Source organism: Aquila chrysaetos, chromosome Z (genome assembly GCF_900496995.4).
Source record: "Aquila chrysaetos chrysaetos chromosome Z, bAquChr1.4, whole genome shotgun sequence".
Classification (NCBI taxonomy): domain Eukaryota; kingdom Metazoa; phylum Chordata; class Aves; order Accipitriformes; family Accipitridae; genus Aquila; species Aquila chrysaetos.
The window spans coordinates 44,152,427-44,171,774 of record NC_044030.1 but is presented as its reverse complement, the minus strand read 5'-3'; the positions used below and the strand labels follow the sequence as shown (position 1 = coordinate 44,171,774).

The 19,348-nt window shown below is 38.2% G+C and overlaps 1 protein-coding gene across 6 annotated transcripts in view; it reads right to left on the bottom strand.

The window, feature by feature from the left end:
* Nucleotides 1-1,330: 1,330 nt before the first annotated feature.
* Nucleotides 1,331-19,348, bottom strand: part of TLE1 (TLE family member 1, transcriptional corepressor) — a 73,818-nt gene continuing 55,800 nt past the window's right edge. For all 6 annotated transcript variants that reach the window (XM_030003243.1, XM_030003247.1, XM_030003244.1 and 3 more), the window contains 9 exons: nucleotides 18,759-18,903; nucleotides 17,860-18,050; nucleotides 16,384-16,460; nucleotides 7,618-7,867; nucleotides 5,573-5,820; nucleotides 3,477-3,624; nucleotides 2,921-3,071; nucleotides 2,417-2,493; nucleotides 1,331-2,245 (listed from right to left, as the gene is read on the bottom strand). In XM_030003243.1, the coding sequence (XP_029859103.1) occupies nucleotides 2,138-2,245; nucleotides 2,417-2,493; nucleotides 2,921-3,071; nucleotides 3,477-3,624; nucleotides 5,573-5,820; nucleotides 7,618-7,867; nucleotides 16,384-16,460; nucleotides 17,860-18,050; nucleotides 18,759-18,903 (1,395 nt within the window). In that variant the 3' untranslated portion in view covers nucleotides 1,331-2,137. The remainder of the gene's footprint in view (nucleotides 2,246-2,416; nucleotides 2,494-2,920; nucleotides 3,072-3,476; nucleotides 3,625-5,572; nucleotides 5,821-7,617; nucleotides 7,868-16,383; nucleotides 16,461-17,859; nucleotides 18,051-18,758; nucleotides 18,904-19,348) is intronic.

The window sequence follows — 19,348 nt, the reverse complement described above, 5'->3', positions numbered from 1 at the left end:
ACCACCTAAACTGGTCTGTCATTTTCATACAAATGGATATTCACAACACAGCAATAGACAAAGATATAGATACATATGGCTAGAACACTAATTTTAAATGCCTAGGAGACCAGATTATCCTGAATGGTTAACATTTTACATTCCAAATGCAAAGTTAATGTATTAAGGCTATTACAATTCTAGATACTACAAAATGGTCTCAGTAGAATGGTCATGTAAATTGACAAGAAAACTGATGTCTCTTCAGACTGGAAATTGAGAGAAAATTTGCCCTCAGATGAGAAGTTCCCTTTCCAGTCAATGCACCTGTCAGTCAAACTTGTTTCTTCCTAGTTATGTGTCTTTGAAAGAGCAGGGATATAGGTCATTGTCAAATGCTAGCAAAATGAGAAAGCAGCTCTTCAAAGATGAGTCTTAACCTGTCTGACAGTTTGTGTAATCTGAATTATTTGTTCAGAGATATCCTTCTGTTCATCTGTACTCTCCATTAGCAACAGAAATTCTAATTAAATTACAGAATGTAGGAAATGTATGGCCCTCACTGGTGCAATAGCTAGGTTTGTCCAGCACACAGTGGTAAGAACTCGTTAATCTGAAAAAACATAGTTAGAATAAAATGTACACATTCTCTCCTCATCCATTTCTCTTGAGTACACCAAGAAAACTTGATTTGAAGATGCATAGCTTTGGTAACTGGCTGCTTAGCATGGCTCTTCACAGATGTAAAACACTAATGCAACAGTGGAAAGAACTCAAAGATAGCTCAGTATGAATACATAGAGTCTATAGGCCTGCGTAACATGGGACACTCAGGAAAATTAATTCTAATTAATTTGTACAGTGGATTAGTTAAAAATCAAAATATTCCTTTGCCAATACTCTCACAAGAAATTAAGAAGTGAGTTTAACTTAGTTTAGGTTAATTCACTTCACTTGCAGCTCTGCAAGTATTTGACATGGTTTAAGTGATCCCCTGTAAAACTCACACTTTTGGTAATTTAATTAAATTTACCTGAGTATCTAAGTATAGACAAGACATTAAAAGGAAATGGTCACTAACTACCACTTCTCTGTAAAATACGAAGGATGCAACTTATCTAGCTTTTTTTAATCACAGACATCCTCAGTTAATGAATAAGGGCTCTGATGTATTTAGTTGAAATGTAGTCTTGCATGAATTCTGTTCAGCTGAGGGAGAAATAAGAGGGAAATCACCTCTTCTTCTAGAGAAATGACCAAATGAGTTATAATCAGGCACATATTACTGTATCTGCCAAAGAACATATATATGGGACATCAGAATAAACTTAAAATAAACTGCACAACTTCATGAAATGTTCAATTTTTATATTTACACTATAATTAGTACAAAATTGCCTTTTAAGTTTTCTGTAGCACAAGACAGTATCTACTGGACTTGATACCCTAATATGTCAAAACAACTACTCTGAAGTATGATAAAGGAATCTAGAAGAGTTATAAAGAATAAGACACCATTTTCAAACTATACATAGTGTTTGCTTTTGCTTCTAAAAAGGTACTTATATCCCCAAAAGGTTTTTAATTTTAAATAAGCAGGGCAGGCAGGGAGGGGGCAGGGGGGGAAGACTGGTTGTTGGTACTAAAGCCTTTACTGTAATAAACTAAATATATTTACAATTTATACAAATGTTTGACCTTCAACAAAAATACAAAAACATATCACAAGATGCAAAACCAGGAAACAAGTTCATCTGAGACACCACTGTTCTACACAGGACAGAATGCAACTTGAATTGCAAGGAACAGAAAGGTATTTATCCCCCATATTCAGGCAATGAGAACAATTTGCATGAGGTCACAAAGAAAGAAAAAAATAAAAGGCTCCAACATTCTTCAGTAGACTTGGCTTTTAAAAACTATATCAAAAACCTAGGCTACATCTGTCCATCTTGCCTCTGTGTTCCATTTGGTCCACGTAGCCAGTATTTAGTTGCTGGATGTTGCCTTCTATTTTGAAAAATCGGAGTAGTTTCATGGCAAGGTCTGGAACCTCAATACTTTTGTTCCTTTCTAAAAGGCAAAACCTTTCTACTTCTACAATTAAGAACAATTTGGCCCAGTTCAACTTCTAAAAGTTATATCCCCATCATATTTCTCAGTAGATAACTTCATAGACTGTAGCCTTTTTGTCTCCAGAGCCAGTGACTATGTACTTATCATCCACAGAGATGTCACAGCTAAGCACTGATGAAGATTCTTTGGACTAGAAGAAAAATAGAAATATATTACATCATTAAAAAAAAAAAAAAAAAAAAGTCTGTTACCCTCATCTCAGCATCCCATTTTGGGTAGATGACACAGGTGAAAATATCTGAGTCCACTCTTGGAACTCTGGGTATTCTAGTATTTTGTTTAAAAGCATCATCATCCTCACCTGGAAGATACTGGCTCCATAAGGAGTTCTCCATGCATTAAGAAGGTTATCTTTCCCAGTACTCACAAACCATTTACCTAGAATATAAAACAGAAGGACTATAAAAACATATGAAACACACAACTAACAGATTTTGGGTTTTCAACTCACATCTATGAAATCTATTAACTGAGTACCATTATAAAAGCTCTCACCACTAATCAACATAGTACTTTTCCTCACAATCAATGTGGACACTCATGCTTTGGCAGTCTGTTACATACTAGGAAATCCCTAGACTCTGTAAGTAGAAATAGCTTTTTACACGTAAATCAACACTCACAGAAGCCTTTAGACAAATGGATGGTTGTTTGTAGATAAGTACATTTGAATTCATAAAGCAGAGATATTTATTCATTACTTAAGAAACTGAGATACTAAATAAGTTCTGATTATCAAATAAGCTATAACTATGTAGTAACTAATCAGCAAAGCATGAATTAGAGCCCTGTCAGGGCAACTTACCACAGTAAGCAAACTTGAGTGACAATACACAACTCTCATGAAGGTGCAGTTGATATTTGTCTGGTTTATTTACATGTAGCACTTCTACATTGCTGCTCTCCATTCCCACAGCTAGCCATTCACCAGTAGGACAATAACCAAGGGAAAATATCTGAAAATTAAACCACATTTAGACTTTTTTTTTTCCTACAGTTACACTTTTTTTTTTTCTACAGTGGTTAAATTAATTGGGAGAGGGAGAGAGAGAGAGAGAGAGAGAGAAGGGCCAAATAAAGTTCACATAGTTCAATAGCAAGACTGCTGTTCAAAATTCAAGTGGCTAGCTAACCCCTGTTCTTACCTATTAAATTAGAAAAATACGAAAAGAGAGTAGTGTCAGGCTATCATTTTGTTCTGGAAGCTAAACAGATGAAAGCTACAAAATATTGTGTTGTGAGCAGCTAAAAGGAAGAGAGGGAACAATGTGCCAGTTGCACTGGGCTCAATCTCAGCTTTCATCCTACATGTTTCCCTCCCACCACACCCTCCCCCCCAAGCTGTAGGGAAATCCACTTACCTGTGATGTGAAGTCGTGCTGTTGTAGCTGTCTGCCCTCTCTCAAGTCCCAGGATCTGACAGTGTTATCCAAACCTCCTGTCCAGAGCTTGGTACCATCATTAGAAATGTCAATACAGCTGGCTCCATCTGTGTGGCCCTGGAATTGTCTGATAAAACAAACCAGATTGAATAATGATTTCCTGCCAGAGCTCAAGGTAAACACTGTTGTGGTGTTAGTTTTGGACTCTGTGTGTGTGTGTGTGTCATCTCTTCTGTGTCTGCTGATGGGCAAAAATCAGTCCCTCCCTTTTACTGAGCATGAAATACAACAGTATTACAAAAACATTTTCCAGGTGCTAGAGAAATTAATTGCATCATGGCTAGCTGAAGAAAGTCAAAGATTTCCTATCAGGTTTTGAAACGCCAAAAAAAATCTTGTGAGAACATTAAAGTTCAGTAACTACAGTTAAAAGCATTAAGGACAACTCAGATTAAAACAAGTGCTGAGGGAACAAAACTCCTCCAGTTTCAGAAAACAGCTTCTGTATTTTCCTTTGTCTGCAAGTCAAGATGATAAATAATAAGCAGAGATATTAATAGGAAGGGATCCAGACAGAGATCCAGATAGTTAAACATAAGCACTACTGAGTCAGCAAAGTTGCATTCTCTGTGGCAGGAGATCACAAAAATCTAAATGGTGCAGTTTGTTTTAAAATCTTCTCATCAGTAATTCTCAGCTTTCAGCAATCAGAAGGTCATCTCAAGTTTTCCTTAATCCTTTGGCAAAAGCCTTCTGAGGCTCCTGCATTTTTCATCAGCAATTAGCTTTAGGAAAGTCCTATGCCTCAATGTGAAAGGTGGAGGGCGGGGGGGGTGGGAAGACAACTAGCTTGGGAATGAAGGTTATGAATCACTAAGAGCTACCACAGAAAGGTCATGCGGCACATTTTGTTTTGTAGCTCTGGTCTCAAAATTCCACGTGTTATCAATTAGCAAGATCAGCCACCAAGTGGTGGGAACACCTACAGCAAACATTCAAAAGGCTAGACAGTCATAGATGGAGAGTGCACCTTTACAGGGACTATGCATGCATAGGGCAAACTGAGGATTTTTTACAACTAAAATCTTTGCTGACCTCAAAGTCCAACAGAAAGTAAAATTTGCATGCACATCAACATGACTCTGCATATAATTTTAGGCTAATTATTGATATACAGGAAGTTTAATTGAAACACAGCAGACATCTTCAGAACTTTTAAAGTATCACTGGCTTTCCCAGTTTAGGCTCTCTTCCATAATACTGTAAGCCACCACTACTTTGGTAAGTGTAAACCAAAATTTATCTTCTAGTAAACCACACAGCTAGCTGCTAAGAGCTATTTCATATGTGGCCCTATCTTTCTTTCACTGTCATAGCACTAATGCTGAATATTGACCTGCCAGACACTTTAATCTTCTACTAATATATTCATTAATCAAAGGTCTAACAAAAGATTTCAAAAGTAATTTACATGGCAATCCATTTATTATACTCTTTGCAACCCATTCTAAAAGTTTTAGAGATCAAATTTCCCCCAAGACCTCAAATACCTTTCTCTCATGAATGACCAAACATCACTCCTTTACACTTTCCTAAAGAACTGAGAGTATCCACACTTTCAACCGCTTTTGTAAGATTAATTTTATTACTTATCATCACTAAATAAGAACTGAAAATTCTATTTATTACTTAACAATGTTTAAGACAAAGGAAAAAGAACAAACCTCAAAGAGTTCACTAAAAGGCATGTTCAGTCTACATCAATCACCGATCAGCAGAAATGCTGCTTGTAGAAACCTGCAGACAAATCCCAACTAACTGAAACCAACATGAACTTTTACACTCACTGCAGCAGGTTATGGACCAACCCTTTAGGCCCTGAAAGTGCACCTTCCAAGACTAGGTTGAAGCTACCAGAACTAGTTTCTGCCCAACTCGGGTGCAAACTGCATTCTTTGGATAAGAAGTACTATTTACTTTGCTGTCATGAACCACTATTCAGGGAGATAAATATTTATGTAGCTATCCAAAGAGTAACTTCTATTAAAGTTTTCTTTAAACAAGTAATGACTCACCTGACCAATGTCTGATTGTGCAGATCCCACACTGCGATGTTCCCATCACTGCAGCAGGAAAAGCACACCTTGGAATCAGGGCTGATAGCCAGAGCATAGCAGGCAGGGGCTGAGGATGTCAGCTCTGCTTTTATACGAGGAGTTGGTGCTGCCAGGTCCCATATGGATAATGTGCTGGCTTCCCCGCCAACTATTAGGGTGCATCCATCAGGCAGCAATTTACAAGAGCGGATGTAGTTGTCTCTGTTCTGTGCAACACAAATCACCTCAGTTATGTTAATACATACCTGCCAATAATGACCACTAATATGATTCCGACTGCATCCAAGTTTTAAACAGTATGCTAATTTTTCCATTACCAAAGTAGTAAAGAGAAACTAGCAGATCTTAAAAGGTTTCAAACACCTACTTCTCATCACTAACCAGAGACTGCAGCTCTAGAAATTAAACTGCAGACTCCTGTTGCCACAGTCTACTCTGTTTTAAACATGATGAATGGCAAGTCTTCCATCTCATTACACAAAACCAGAGCCAAAGTATGCTTGTATTTCTGCAAGTGCACTCTATGAGCTAAGGTCACCAACAATAAAAATATTAAAGCAAATGAGCTTTGATTTGGCATTTAGGTAACCCTATATGAAAATGCAGTTCATGTCTCATGCCTTTCACATTTTGGGAGTTTTCTATCAGATACTATTTTGCATTCACCATTTTAAAGTTAAAATATTAAGTATTCCCATACTGCTCCTGGATTTACGTTGGTCCTTTGCTGTTCAACATGACTCTTACCATATTTATATTACCAGTCTCACATTTGTGATACTATTGCTGACTGAGAGGTACTACAGGGTATTTAGAGGAGGAAAACATTTCAACCTTCATTTATTGGAAGCTTGACTTCTTAAATGTATTGGAAGTCCATTTCTCCATAACAGCTGCCAGTTTAACATGGTAACAGTCCTTTAGAAAATGGAGGGTTAAGAGCTGTAACTAAAAACATCCAAAAAAGCACTGCAAGAAGTAGTCAACAACATTACTACTACTACTACTACTTTTTTATTCACAGCAAGGAGCAGTAAGTAGTGCAGTGGAAATGTTGGCTTAGTGAGTCAGCCATTGCTGCCCCACAACTAAAATGAAGGCAGCTAGGACTGTGCATCCAAACAACTGTCACAGAACAGAATAAATATTCAACCATACTTTTACTACTCGTCAACTAACATAATGGTAGCAGTAAATAAAGGGAAAAGGCTAAAAACACCCAAACCAAACCAAAAACCCCACCACATTTAATTGGATCAACAATGAAGCTAGAATTATTTTCATTCAGAATATATATTACTGTGCTTTATGACATCATCTTCTCAGTTAACATTTCACAAATATCTATGCTGCTTCTAATATGAGAAGCATCTTTTACTGAGCCATTACCTTTTTTGAGTCAGCTTTTCAGCTACCTATACTACTGCACTCAGTCCCTTTTGTATCCTGCAGATGTGAAAACAACCAACAAAAACGTGTAACTTAAGGATCACCAACAAAAGCATAGCAAGACTTAAAGTGACCTTGGTACCTTGTCACATTATTTCATTATGTGGTTGCTACCCTCTTACAAAAAACAGAGGTTGTCACTCCTGGTGTGAGTGAAACACCTAGGAACGTTCTGTGCAGCCCTGCATAAGCCAGGCTACATTCCTTTTAAACTCATGCAAAAAAATCATCAGCATGACTCGGGCGGCGGGGGGGGGGGGGGGGGGGGGGGGGGGGGGGGGGTGGTTGAATCAGGTACACCTCTTTACTCAGAAATCTTACCTAATCTGTTATTTGACCCTTAGTGATGATATTTATCCCTAAACAAACCAGCACTCTTCTCTGTAACTCCACCTGTTATGTGTTTAAAAAAAAGACAGCTAAACACATAAAGCAGGAAACAGAACTGCTTGCTATTTCCTTGTAATACGAACAAAATCCAGACAAGGACAGCTCTTTCCTTACTGAGTCTCCAAGGAGAAGCTACCCTTGTGCACAAGTTCCTGTTCACCTACCAGGCAGTCCAGCTGAGAGACAGGGCTCTTGTTGCCAGGCTGGCTGATGTCCCAGACTTTGACGCACCCCTTCCCACCCGTGTACACATGTCTCGTGGGGTTGCTGATGGTAACTGCGCACACCACTTCCCCGTGGTTCAGAGTGTTGATCTGACGGGCATGGCGAGGGATTCCTGGACCGATGAGGGCATCAGGAGGGAAAGGAACCGGCTGCATCTGACCATCTGCAGTAACGTGAAAGGAGTAGGCTCTTTCGGGGAAGGGAAAGAAGAGAGAAGACAAAAAAAAAAAAAAAAAAAAAAAAAAATCAGCCAGTTACAGTGCTATAACACAAGAAAAACACAGTATTTTTTTTATTTGATTACTTTGCCAATCTTTTTCTCATAAAAATCAGAGCTACAGTGCCAAGTAATACAGGCACATGAAACCTCAGAGGGAGACAAGGATTCACAACAGGTACTTTCAGCTTGCCTCACCTAAAGCATTCGTGCAGTGGGGAAGCATGTTAAATTCTACCCTTAATACTAGAGACCAAGGTCAGGGCTGCTATCCCTCAGCCACCTGGGTAACCAAAAGATCTTTAAGCCCCTGGTTTTTAGCCAGCAGTTCCAAGTCTCAGCACCAGAAATCCTGTAGCAGCAATCCCTCACCAAGCAGTACTCCTTCAGCCTTCTTCCATAAGGCTTGCACCTGTTGCCTTGCAGTAGCAATAGCCAAAGTTCAACTTCTGCTCCATTCCTGCACCTCATCCTTAACATCAGCACCAGCTGTGCTCACATGCCTCTTTCCAGCTGCTAACTAGTGCTTTAAACAGAAAATAGAAACATGCGAGTGGTTACACACACCTTTCATCAGAAAGCTGATACCATCTTCTCATAATTACGTTTTCTTGAATAAGTATTTTGGAAAAGGTGAAAGGCCCAGTTTCCCAGGTAGTTTTGGCACTTCTGTAACACCTTTTATTTGTATTCAGTGCATGATTTCAAGTATATGGAAACTGAGGGTTGAGGAAGTGAATCCCAGCACTGAATAAAAAGACTCCTCCTTGGTGAAAGTACACAAAATTATTTCTTCATGTTGACTATAATATTTAAAGTCAGCTCTACTCAAGGACCGGAGCACAAATAGCAGCTAATAAAGTTTTCAGGTGCAGGGGTTTTTCTTGGTTTGTTTGTTTGAAATAATAATGAAAATACTACTGCAAAAGGCTGGTTTTTGTTATACTGGTGAGCTCCTTTTTTGCTTCTTCTGTTTTATGCACATCCATAGTTCACGTTTTTGATGCTGCTGTTACATTAACAGCATTCTTCAAGAGGCCAAAGTGGATTAAAAATGGTGAGATACGAGTATCCCTTTTTTTTTTTTAACCAATGACCTACTGTCTCCCTAGTGATACCTTTATTCTTTTAATATATTCTTGTGTTCAAAATTGCCCTTTCTTTTCCAAATGTACCTTCTTCTTCAGAAATCTCCAGTCACTGTAGCTCAAGTATTAGTATTGCATCCCTTTTCCAAGGACCCAACAATAGATAATTCAATTTAATCTTCTGTTCTGAGCTTTTAGCTAGTATTTTCAAAGTATTTCATTGCATGTTTCCAAGTATTGCACAGTTTGAAAGGAAGGAACAAGCAAGATGCCTGGATCTGTAACAGACATCACAGAGCAACTGAATATGCCCAGGAGCAGACCAGAAGATATTCCTTTAAAAAAGAGTGAGAAGTGGAGAGGTGAAAGAACTCAACAGTTCTTTCATATAGAAAGTAACAGTGGAAACAGTCACCCCATGCAATATCACAGTTTTCTCAGACGGAAAGGGTAAAAACCGGTTAACAGTAACTGCTATTAAACAAAGAAATTAATAGAGCATATACATGCAATTCCTGTATCTCATTCATGTTTCATGGTTGGACATGGGAGTTGAAAGCCTGCTCAGAGAATACACAGAAATGGAGGATGAGCAAGTCCAAAAGATGACAAATCTTTTTTGTCATGGAAATGTCAGGAATGGGAAATGCAAGATAATAAAGGAAGTGCAAAGTTCACTCCCTTGCATTTATACAAGATGCACAGTAAATCAAATGTATTTCTTCCCATGGGACCCTTTCTCTTTTTTTGTATGAAGAATTACAGTAATGATAAAGGCTTCACTAGAAATCTCTATCATTTCTGTGAAGAGGAGTAGAGACAGGACTGTCCCAAATTAGTTATTCACTAAACAGATTAGACAGGGATGGGAGACAAAGCAGGAGAGGAGTGGCAACAAGATTGCTCAAGGCTGAACAACTGCTCAGGTTCAGGTACAGAATCCAACTAAAGAGTCATAGCACTTAAGAGGCTGAAAAGCTGGGCCCCATCCTGGGCTCCACATCAAAGTCAGTTGCAGAGTATTTGTTAGCAGTAAGAGTACACAGAACTGCACAACTTTGAAGTCTCAGCCTGCCTTTTTTTTTTATCATGGACAGAAGAAAAACAATTAAGCAAGTATTAAGCAATTTTTTCCAGCATGTTTAACATGAATAATCCACTTGTATGTCTTTTTTTTTTTTTTATGGAAGCTTACAGCATAAATGTTCTATTCAATTCAAAATACCTAAATAATTGGTGTCTTGAAATGCTTCTGTGCATACACACAGCTTCTCAGTTCTTGCTGAGATGGGGTGGGAGGAAGACAATAGGAACATTTTTCAAGTGCTTTGTGCATACTGTAGAATTAACTATGACTATTCTGCTCTGAAACACCAGGGACTTACCCAGTGTACTTTTAATCATGTAGAATTTTACCTGTATGCCTGTGTTTAAAGTGCAGTTATATAGATCATATGAGTAGTCTTTCTTTTTTATTATCATGAGAGGGCATTTGCTTCCAAGACTGGTTGGTCAGGACTCAGGATGACTGAGTTTGAGGGCCTAACAAACAGACCAGTGATAGTTTCTTACAAGCCAAGACAGCTTTTTCTACAGTGCAAGTTATCAGCAATCCACTGTGTAAAGAAATGGCTACACACTGCCAAATCCCTCTGCCTCTGCCAAGACAAGCACACAAAAAAGTAAATGTTCCTGTTTGCTTGAAGATGTGTGGCATGTCATGCTAACCTCACCACTGTCAGCATACTTTTGTGGTCTATTAACTTGTATCTACTAAGTATTATGGTATAACTTTTCATTACATGTACCTTTTACTTTGAAAAAACTTGCATCATTTGCAAGGCTGATGCTTGCTAGACATGGAAAGCTTCTACCTCCAGAACAACACAATACTGGAGGACAGCAGTGCAAACAAACAATTTGCAGCTCAATAGCTGTTGTCCTTGGCAATGTCTCATCAGGTCACCATGACACAGGGCCTGCTCTGCTACTTCTGGGGAGGACTGTACTTCCAGTGCTACACTTCCAAAGCTGTAGGTCTGCTTATGTACAATTTAGAAATTACTCCATTTTTAATGCACTAGATATATTGACAGGCCTGAATTTTCAAAACTGACAAGCATTTTGGTTGTCCAACCTTAGAAGAGTCACGTTTAGTAAAATTTGGTAAATTATTGAGTTCTCTAAAGCTCAAGGTATTTCTTGACAGGCATCCCTTACCCACCCGTCTTTCTCCTCCACAAATTGCCATTGACACCTGAATTCCGTAACACTGCAAAAATGTAATGTGCATTTTTGTCCTTTTATTATGATCTTTTAGAACTGACAATATATGCCAGAAACTGCTGTTCAGCTTCATGATGATCACAGATTTTTATCTCACTCACAGCATTCTGCCTCTGTGAAATGTCTGGGTTCCATGATTATCCATCTTTGGCCAAATGACAATTAGCATTAAGGTAGCCCTTCCTCATGTTGGGCTAACAACCACAGTAAACAAAGAAAAAGTTCTTATACAATGCAATTACAATTTAACATAAACCAAGATAAGTACATATCAATTAATATGTAAATATATACTTTAATTGTATATTATGAAAAGAAGAGTTACAAAACAAACTTGCATGCCTTTCATTTAGGAAAGAGTTCTGAGAAACAGTATACTGCCACTTATGATTATATTCTTTCTGAATAACACAAATATTCTTCTGATACACTGTATCCAAACACTTCTCCCTCATCTGTGTCAAAGCAGCACTGAGAACCTGCAGAGTTCCTATACATTACAACATAGTAGGTGATACTAATACAATCCACTTTCTCAGCTTAAATCTGGTAACTATGGCCCTCCAATTTCCAATTAAGTATCAAATAAGTATATAGTAAGTACGTATCAACTGGCATGCTGAGGAGAGTTCAGAATAATTAATTCACTGCTCAAGAACATGGCAAATAACTAAACTACCTAACTGCCAGCTGGTCTAAGTATTCAGATCAATATAATGCATGCAATTCCTGCCTACTTAAAAGTACCATGCCTTAAAAAACCCCAACCTTCTACTTCATCCCTCCAAACAGAATTCCTTAACGAGCACAAAAATACCCCAAGTGCAAAACACAAAAGCAGACAGTTCCTTGTACTGATGAGTCCATTTTACTTTCAGCTCTTCTTTACACTCCAGCTTATTTGTAGTTGTAGTTATCACAAGTGATTGAGTAGCATGTTTCATTATATAGGACAAAATGCCAAGAAATAAGGAAAAAGGTATTTGTAAACAAAATCTTTAACTTCATACATCTCATCAAATAATTCTATCCAGAGATACAAAGGGGTGGAAAAACAACCTGTTATTCTAGAATATAATAAAATCAGCCTTCCTTTAAAATATTCCTCATTGTACATTCACTGAACAATTGTGAAGATCAGGAGAATTGAAATCTTTTAAATTTTTGCCTTGACCAATTCCAGAACAGCATACTATTCCTTTCCAAAAACACAAAGAAAAATCAGCTTTTAACTAGAAGCTGAAAGAGTTAACATTTACCACATGGAATTTCCCTTTCCTACTAAAATGAAAAACGTGTATTTTCAGCTCTTTCTGGTGTCTGTGTATAACACCTCATGCTTCAATTAAAACCACATTTGAAAAAAATACTGAGAAATACATTTGTCCTCAACGCTACCATTAATTCACAATTTTAGACACCAGGGAAGCAGTACTGTGGACATAAATCTTACCACTGAGCTTGAAAAATCTGTGTTCAGTGCACAATCCAACTATTAGAAGGTGTGGTTCATATCAAGGAGAAATCCACAAGAACATTAATTTGGCAGCTAGAAGACTAAAAGCTAAATAAGTACATTGCTAGAAAGGCTATGCAAAGCAAAAAACATGACAGCAATGCACCAAGAGCTTATAGTGGAGGGCATAGTTAAACGTATCAAAACAGCAAAGTGCAAGACTCAGATACCACATGTCCATGTCAGAAACTAGTACTGATTTCCCATCCCCAACCTAAGACAAAGAGAGTTATTGATTAGGTGATGGCTGAAGGCAATCTGGAAGGAAAAAACACACCACCACCACAGCCCCTCCCTGCCCCCTGCCTCCACCCGCACCCCCCACCCCCGCCAAAAACACCCAAACAAGCCACAAACCAAAACCAGAAAAGCAGCTAAGAAAAGAATAATCTACTGATGGGAATCAACTTTGAAACCAAGAATATGAAAACTTATTTTATGCACATTCATACACACATGTAGGTATCAAGTCCTTGTCCATAAAATTAATTACTGAACTACAAACAGCTCAAGAAAGAAATACTAATATGAGATCACATGTGTGTACACTAAAATATCAAAGAATTATGAAAAACCTGAAAATCCTCATAGGTAATAATTTTTTAAAAGAAACACACACACACACACAACCTGCTACTAAACACAAAGACTAGCTCATTAGTATAATTAAGAAATTGCTGAAGACACTTGGACTTTCTAGATTGCTACCCAATTTCCCAAGTACTTCTGTACCACTGCTAACAAGGTTAGACTCTGCAAAGAACAAAACTGAAAGATTCACATTCAGGAACACAAAAAGATGGTAGTAAAGACTTATGCTTAATCAACTTACAAAGTAAGACAAGCAAAAGACAAGCTTTCCAGACAACAGTCTCTTGATAAAAACAGATAGACAAGTACAAATGAGTTTTTAAGAGGCTACTAATTTTTCTAACAAGCTAGTCATTAACAGATCTCAGAATACACAGGGGTTAAAGAAAACTGGGTGCTGTCAGAAGTCTCATTCTTTTGGAAAAAAAGAAACTTAATTTTCTCTTGGAAGTAGGGCTGTGTGAAAAAAACAGTCCCAGCAATAGCCATTGATAAAAATGTGCAGCTGTGAACATACACATATGGCTGGGGATTCAATAGTTCAGTTTGAAAATTCTCTGTACTGCCTGCAACAAGACTCAGACTAAAACTCCACATCTCATAAAACAAATTCAATGTGGCACCTTAACTGCACTCTAGCAAAAGGCAGATTTTGAAAATAAACCAGGAGTACTCCACTAGGTTGCGTGGTTATATAACCCATGTACTTTGTACAGAAAATACAGGAGACTTGCCTAGTGTAGGTAAGACATACTCAAAGATGCTGCAGGTAGCATATGGCATCTAGCTAGCTATAGCCAAACAAGACTAAAACAAAAGATTGTCATAAAGCTGTCAATGGAAAGATAACAGATCAGTTTATGAAATTTTAGGTTTGCCTCACTTACAATAAAGGTAAGCAAAGAAGTCACTTTAGAGGAAATGACTGATTCAGTCCAAATAACACGACCACAAAAAACATTACAGAACACACCAAATCAAGTGGAGAGTAGGGAATATGTATCAAAGCAGGCGATCTACGCAGCAGTGTGAATAAAGTGCTGAAAACACTGAATAAAAAGATTTTTAAAAAAACCCAAACATACATACTGTAATTTAGCTATGAAGTACCAGGATACAAAGTATAGCAGCATACATGCACTGCTTTTGTGCCTTGAATAGTGCAACAACTATAAGTCAGCCACAGAAAATTTCTGACTCAACAAAAATAGGTTTTGATAGCTTATAATATACAATATTGCCAGGCATTACTAATGGAATAAGTAATTGAAAGCTTATGAATATATTTGCTTAAAAGTAAAAACTTACAGCCACTGGATTATGCAATCTCCAAAAATATTTTATATAAGTATGCCAAATTCTACTAAAGTCAGCAAGAATGAGTCTGACCCTTAATAAAAGAATGTTTTGAGAACAAAGCCTGTTCCTTACTGTACTAAATTTAAATACACCACCATCTGATACATAACACCAACTCACTAAGCCCTCACTTTGGGAATCTTATCAACATACCACCAAATTTTCTTTAAGCAAATTCAAGATTTAACAGGTTTCTCACACTGCCAACAGATAACTAAGTCTGTTCTCAGAAGCATGGTGGATAACAACGAAAACACATTCAGGATGGCTTTCCTAATCCAAGTCTGCTGCTTTCTTACCGTTATGGAGAAAGAGTAGAAGCAAACACACCTTTTTGCCTGTAATCTGGTGTACTTTTACGGATGTTTGCATGACTGACATTAGAATGTATCACTAGCTATTAACAGGAGTTCAAAATGAAGGCAAACAGAAATACATGTGTGTATGACTTTCACCACAGAGTGTCTTACAACTTAGTATCCTAAAAGTAATAGTTTCTGAATTCTTCCTGAAGTTGCAAAAGGAAAAATTAAACCACGATAGATTGGTAAAGAAGACAGTATGTAACAGGAACACCCAGCATAGGAAGTGCAAAATGTTAAGTGAGTATTTAAATTATGTAAGTACCTAGACAGAGAGAAATTACCCTAACTGCAACATTCTGTTGAAAGAGAAGACAGGACTGAATGCCAGGCGTGAAGGGACAAAGAACAGGTTCTAACAGTGTCGAAAAACCTGTTATAATTCTCTCTGCCCCACTCTGTCCAAGAAAACAGATTAGTCATATTTGCAGTCTATGCTCTGTTTGTACCTGCATAGACTAGTTGTCCAGAAATACTTAAAAAATAATCACTTTTTAAGAGGTCATACATGCTCATGACTCTACTGCACATGGATAAGCTCAGTCTCAACAGTCTACCAAAGCCAAAGTACTGAAAAATTTGATGTATGCTGTTTTGGTGAATTTATTTTATTGTAATATCAATAAGCCACAGCATCACAGAAGTATTTTATTTAACCACCTCTTCATCAATAATTAAAACTTTTAAATAAAAAGAACCCATTGTGAAAGTTATCCTTCACCTATGCACCACCTGCTGTGCAACTGCTTCGTCCTCCTTTTGCTCTCCAGCTGCACACTTACACAAACATTTTAAAGAGCTTACTCCATTACACAAGGTGTGCATCAGTTGCTAAAGTAACTGCTTCAGATACCCACTGTGATGAACAGTTGCAGACTCTCATGCCTGATGAAACAGGTGCCAGACAAGGAGTCTATGAGTTTGCATTACACATCTATGCTCAGTATAGTAGGAAGTTTAGTTTCAATGTGTTTTTATCTTACACATTTTACCACTCTCTACCAGTTTGTAGTCCCCTTAACTTCCCCCAGAAAGGAGGAAATAAAAAACCTTAAAGTATACCTTCAACAGCTTTTCCTTGGAAATAGGTATATACACACCTGTTTTGGGATATGACAACTACCATTTGATAATTTATATGCTGCACCTCTTACCAGGAGAAGTCTAAAACAATCTCTTGGGAACAACCAAACATGACCCACTTTGGAATTCTTGTTCACTGAGACAAGATAACTTCATTCTCTCTAGATATTGCCGATGTTACCAAAACGTTAGAAGTTACTTACGGTTTTCCCCCAGGAATCCCTGCTAGATTTGGAGGGATTCCAGGTACTCTCATGTGAGGAGGAGGATCAAACCCAACCTGACAATGAAAAATGAATTAATCTCAACTTGCAATTTCTCATTCAGCAAGCCCCTTTTCTTCACCCCCAAGATATTATGCATTTAACCAAAATGTGGCTCTTACCCACAGTATTAGATAAGTGCATGTCCCTTCACAGAGGGGAAAAACAAGATGTTTTCCCTAGGCATGCTTCTGCTGGACGTATTCATATGTGAATAGAAAAAACAATAATGTGTATCGTGCATTCACATCACTGAGCGTAACACAAATACCCCTGTGTTAGCACAGAGCTAGCCCTGGAATTACAGTCCGTGGTGTGTCGGCATGTAGCCACGCCAGTGCTCTGTAGCTCTGCGACAGCTAGCACGTACCCGTGCAAGCACAGCACGGTGCTGGAAAGCAGCTTCAGGCCCCAGCTAGAATCTTTGCATGGCTCCACACCGCACTGTGCGGGCACATCAGCTGAGAGATCTCTCACAGAGCTACACCGCAGGGTGCAAATTTGTCTACAGCTTAAATATACTATGCTCTCTTTACATACTGCAATTCCACTAAACTTTTATATCCTGAATAAATAAGTACATCAAATAATCCAAACAGAAATTCTGGACCAAACAGACTTAGTTTTTCTTCTGAACACTATACCCAAGTTAAAATTCTTATTGCTTTAAGGAGCGCATATGCACATTTTCACATAAAAGCCCTGTTTACCAGTTTGAAAAAAGTAGCCATATCTACAATAATGAGAAGACAGCAAGCTTAAGTCCCATCTTGCAAATTTACAAGTAGGTAAGTTTGTTTATACATACAGCTGCCATCAAGCTCATGCTTGCAGAATCAGGCCCCTAAGTTACTCTGCTTGACAGCAGCTGTAACTGCTGTGCTCTACTTACTTACCACACCCACAACAGCAACTATTCTTAACACACCTTATCACAGAACTCCAAGATATGTACCAACCACCTTCTTATATTGATTTCCACAAAAACCAAAATACAAGGACAGAGACGTAGATAAAAAGACTTCTACATGCTTCAAGATGAATTTTTTATGTCTGTACGGAACACAAATCTGGTTCAGCAAGAGAAAAGCAGATGTCCACAGCACCAATGAAAATACTTTGTAGCTACCAAAACTACCTTTTCATTTAATGCATAAAATAATTTTTTGGCATTTATTAATCAGTCAAAGCACTGATGAAGATGAAAAGGAAACACACATAAATACACCAAGATTCTTTGTTTTCAAGGTGCAAATTTGTTTCTCCAGCCACGCAGCAAAGTGAAACACACAGTGAAGCTGTCAAGCCTCTGGCGCTGTTATAACTTGGGAATTCGACAGTGCTAAATGAAGCATGTAGCTCTTCTCAGTGAACCACAACTCACACAACTGAGATTGCATGCAACGTATGGCCTACCATAGGAGATCTTCCATAGGCAACCACAGCAGCTGCAGCAGCAGCAGCACTCATCTGGGGTGACATATTGTGCAGACTGGCATAGGCTGCCCCTGGACTGGTTAACTCTCCATTCATGCCAGCATGAGGTACCATTCCAAATGGAGCAGGGTACGGTCCTGGTACTGCCAATGGTGTCCGCAAACCTGCAGCTACAGAATAATGAAATCAAGTAGTTTTATTTATTTATTCCTGCATACAGAGGAGAAAATAGCCCTTTTATTCCCCTACAGTACCTAACCTTCCCCTCTCACATACACACACTGCCAAGAAACACTGCCATAATTTATCAGTACCACCACCTCTCTTCACTCAGTGCAAGAAAGATCTACTGAAGTCTGAACTTGCTGATCACTTCTAACAATCTCTTCTAGCACTACCCATTTCCATTTCTGCAATATTTCCCTGTTTACATTAATCTCTCCTTTGCCAAATAAAGCTGACAGACATGGTTTACACAGCTCGTGTCTGAAGCAACTGTGCTGTACCAGCCTGAACAGCAGAAGTAAACTTCCCCCTGCATTTGTCAAGATTTACACTGCAGCAAATATTAGTAGACTTAGACAAAGAGCTGGAGAAAAGATTGCATTCAGAGTAAGTACCAGAATCTTCTGAGAAGTCTTTTTATATTGCATTCAGTCTCTGGATTATTTGCAAAAAAGATAAAGACAAAAGTAAACAAAGAAGGATAAGAGATAGAAAGATATTCAAACTCTTGATAATCCAAACATCTGCTTCTCACAAAGCCCTCTCTTGATATCAAGAGCAAAGCAATACATTTAGTTAACATTCACACAAAACTACACACGTAAAAAAAGATTAATTTTGGAACCATAAAAACACGTGAGGTAATGCATTACCAGCTTGGTTAACCAGAGGGTCCATTGCTGGAGGCTTGCCAAGGCCTGGACGTAGTCCTGGAGTTGCGCTAGTGCCTGGGGTTGGCACATCACTTCGAGGAGTTGGTGTGCTGGATTTCAGAACAGGCGTGCTGGCTTTTTCATGCTGGTATCATTAAACAAATTAAATGAGTATTATTTTTAATCCAGGCCATATTATACAATTTATCACAACAGCAGCTGGGATGCTGGGCACCTACTACCTAGTCCCTCAGCCAATTTTCATAAATCCATGCAATGCTGACAACATTAACTTGTGAGAGAGAAATGCTGACCTTTCTGACTGCTGCCAAAATTAATATAAGAAAAGAAACACAGAGTTATTCTTCCTTCTTCCACTGGCATGAAAAAAAAAAATGCCTGAGCTAATTTTTTTTCAGGACAATACAGTACACATCACCAAATTATTCTAGCTTGAAATCATTACTGTCTCAAATATTATTGGACACAGCAAATCTAAGTACAAAAACAAAATACCACAATAGTTCATAGTGCCAAAAAACTGTGACACAAAAGCTACAGAGAATCTGATCAAATTATTACTGATACTG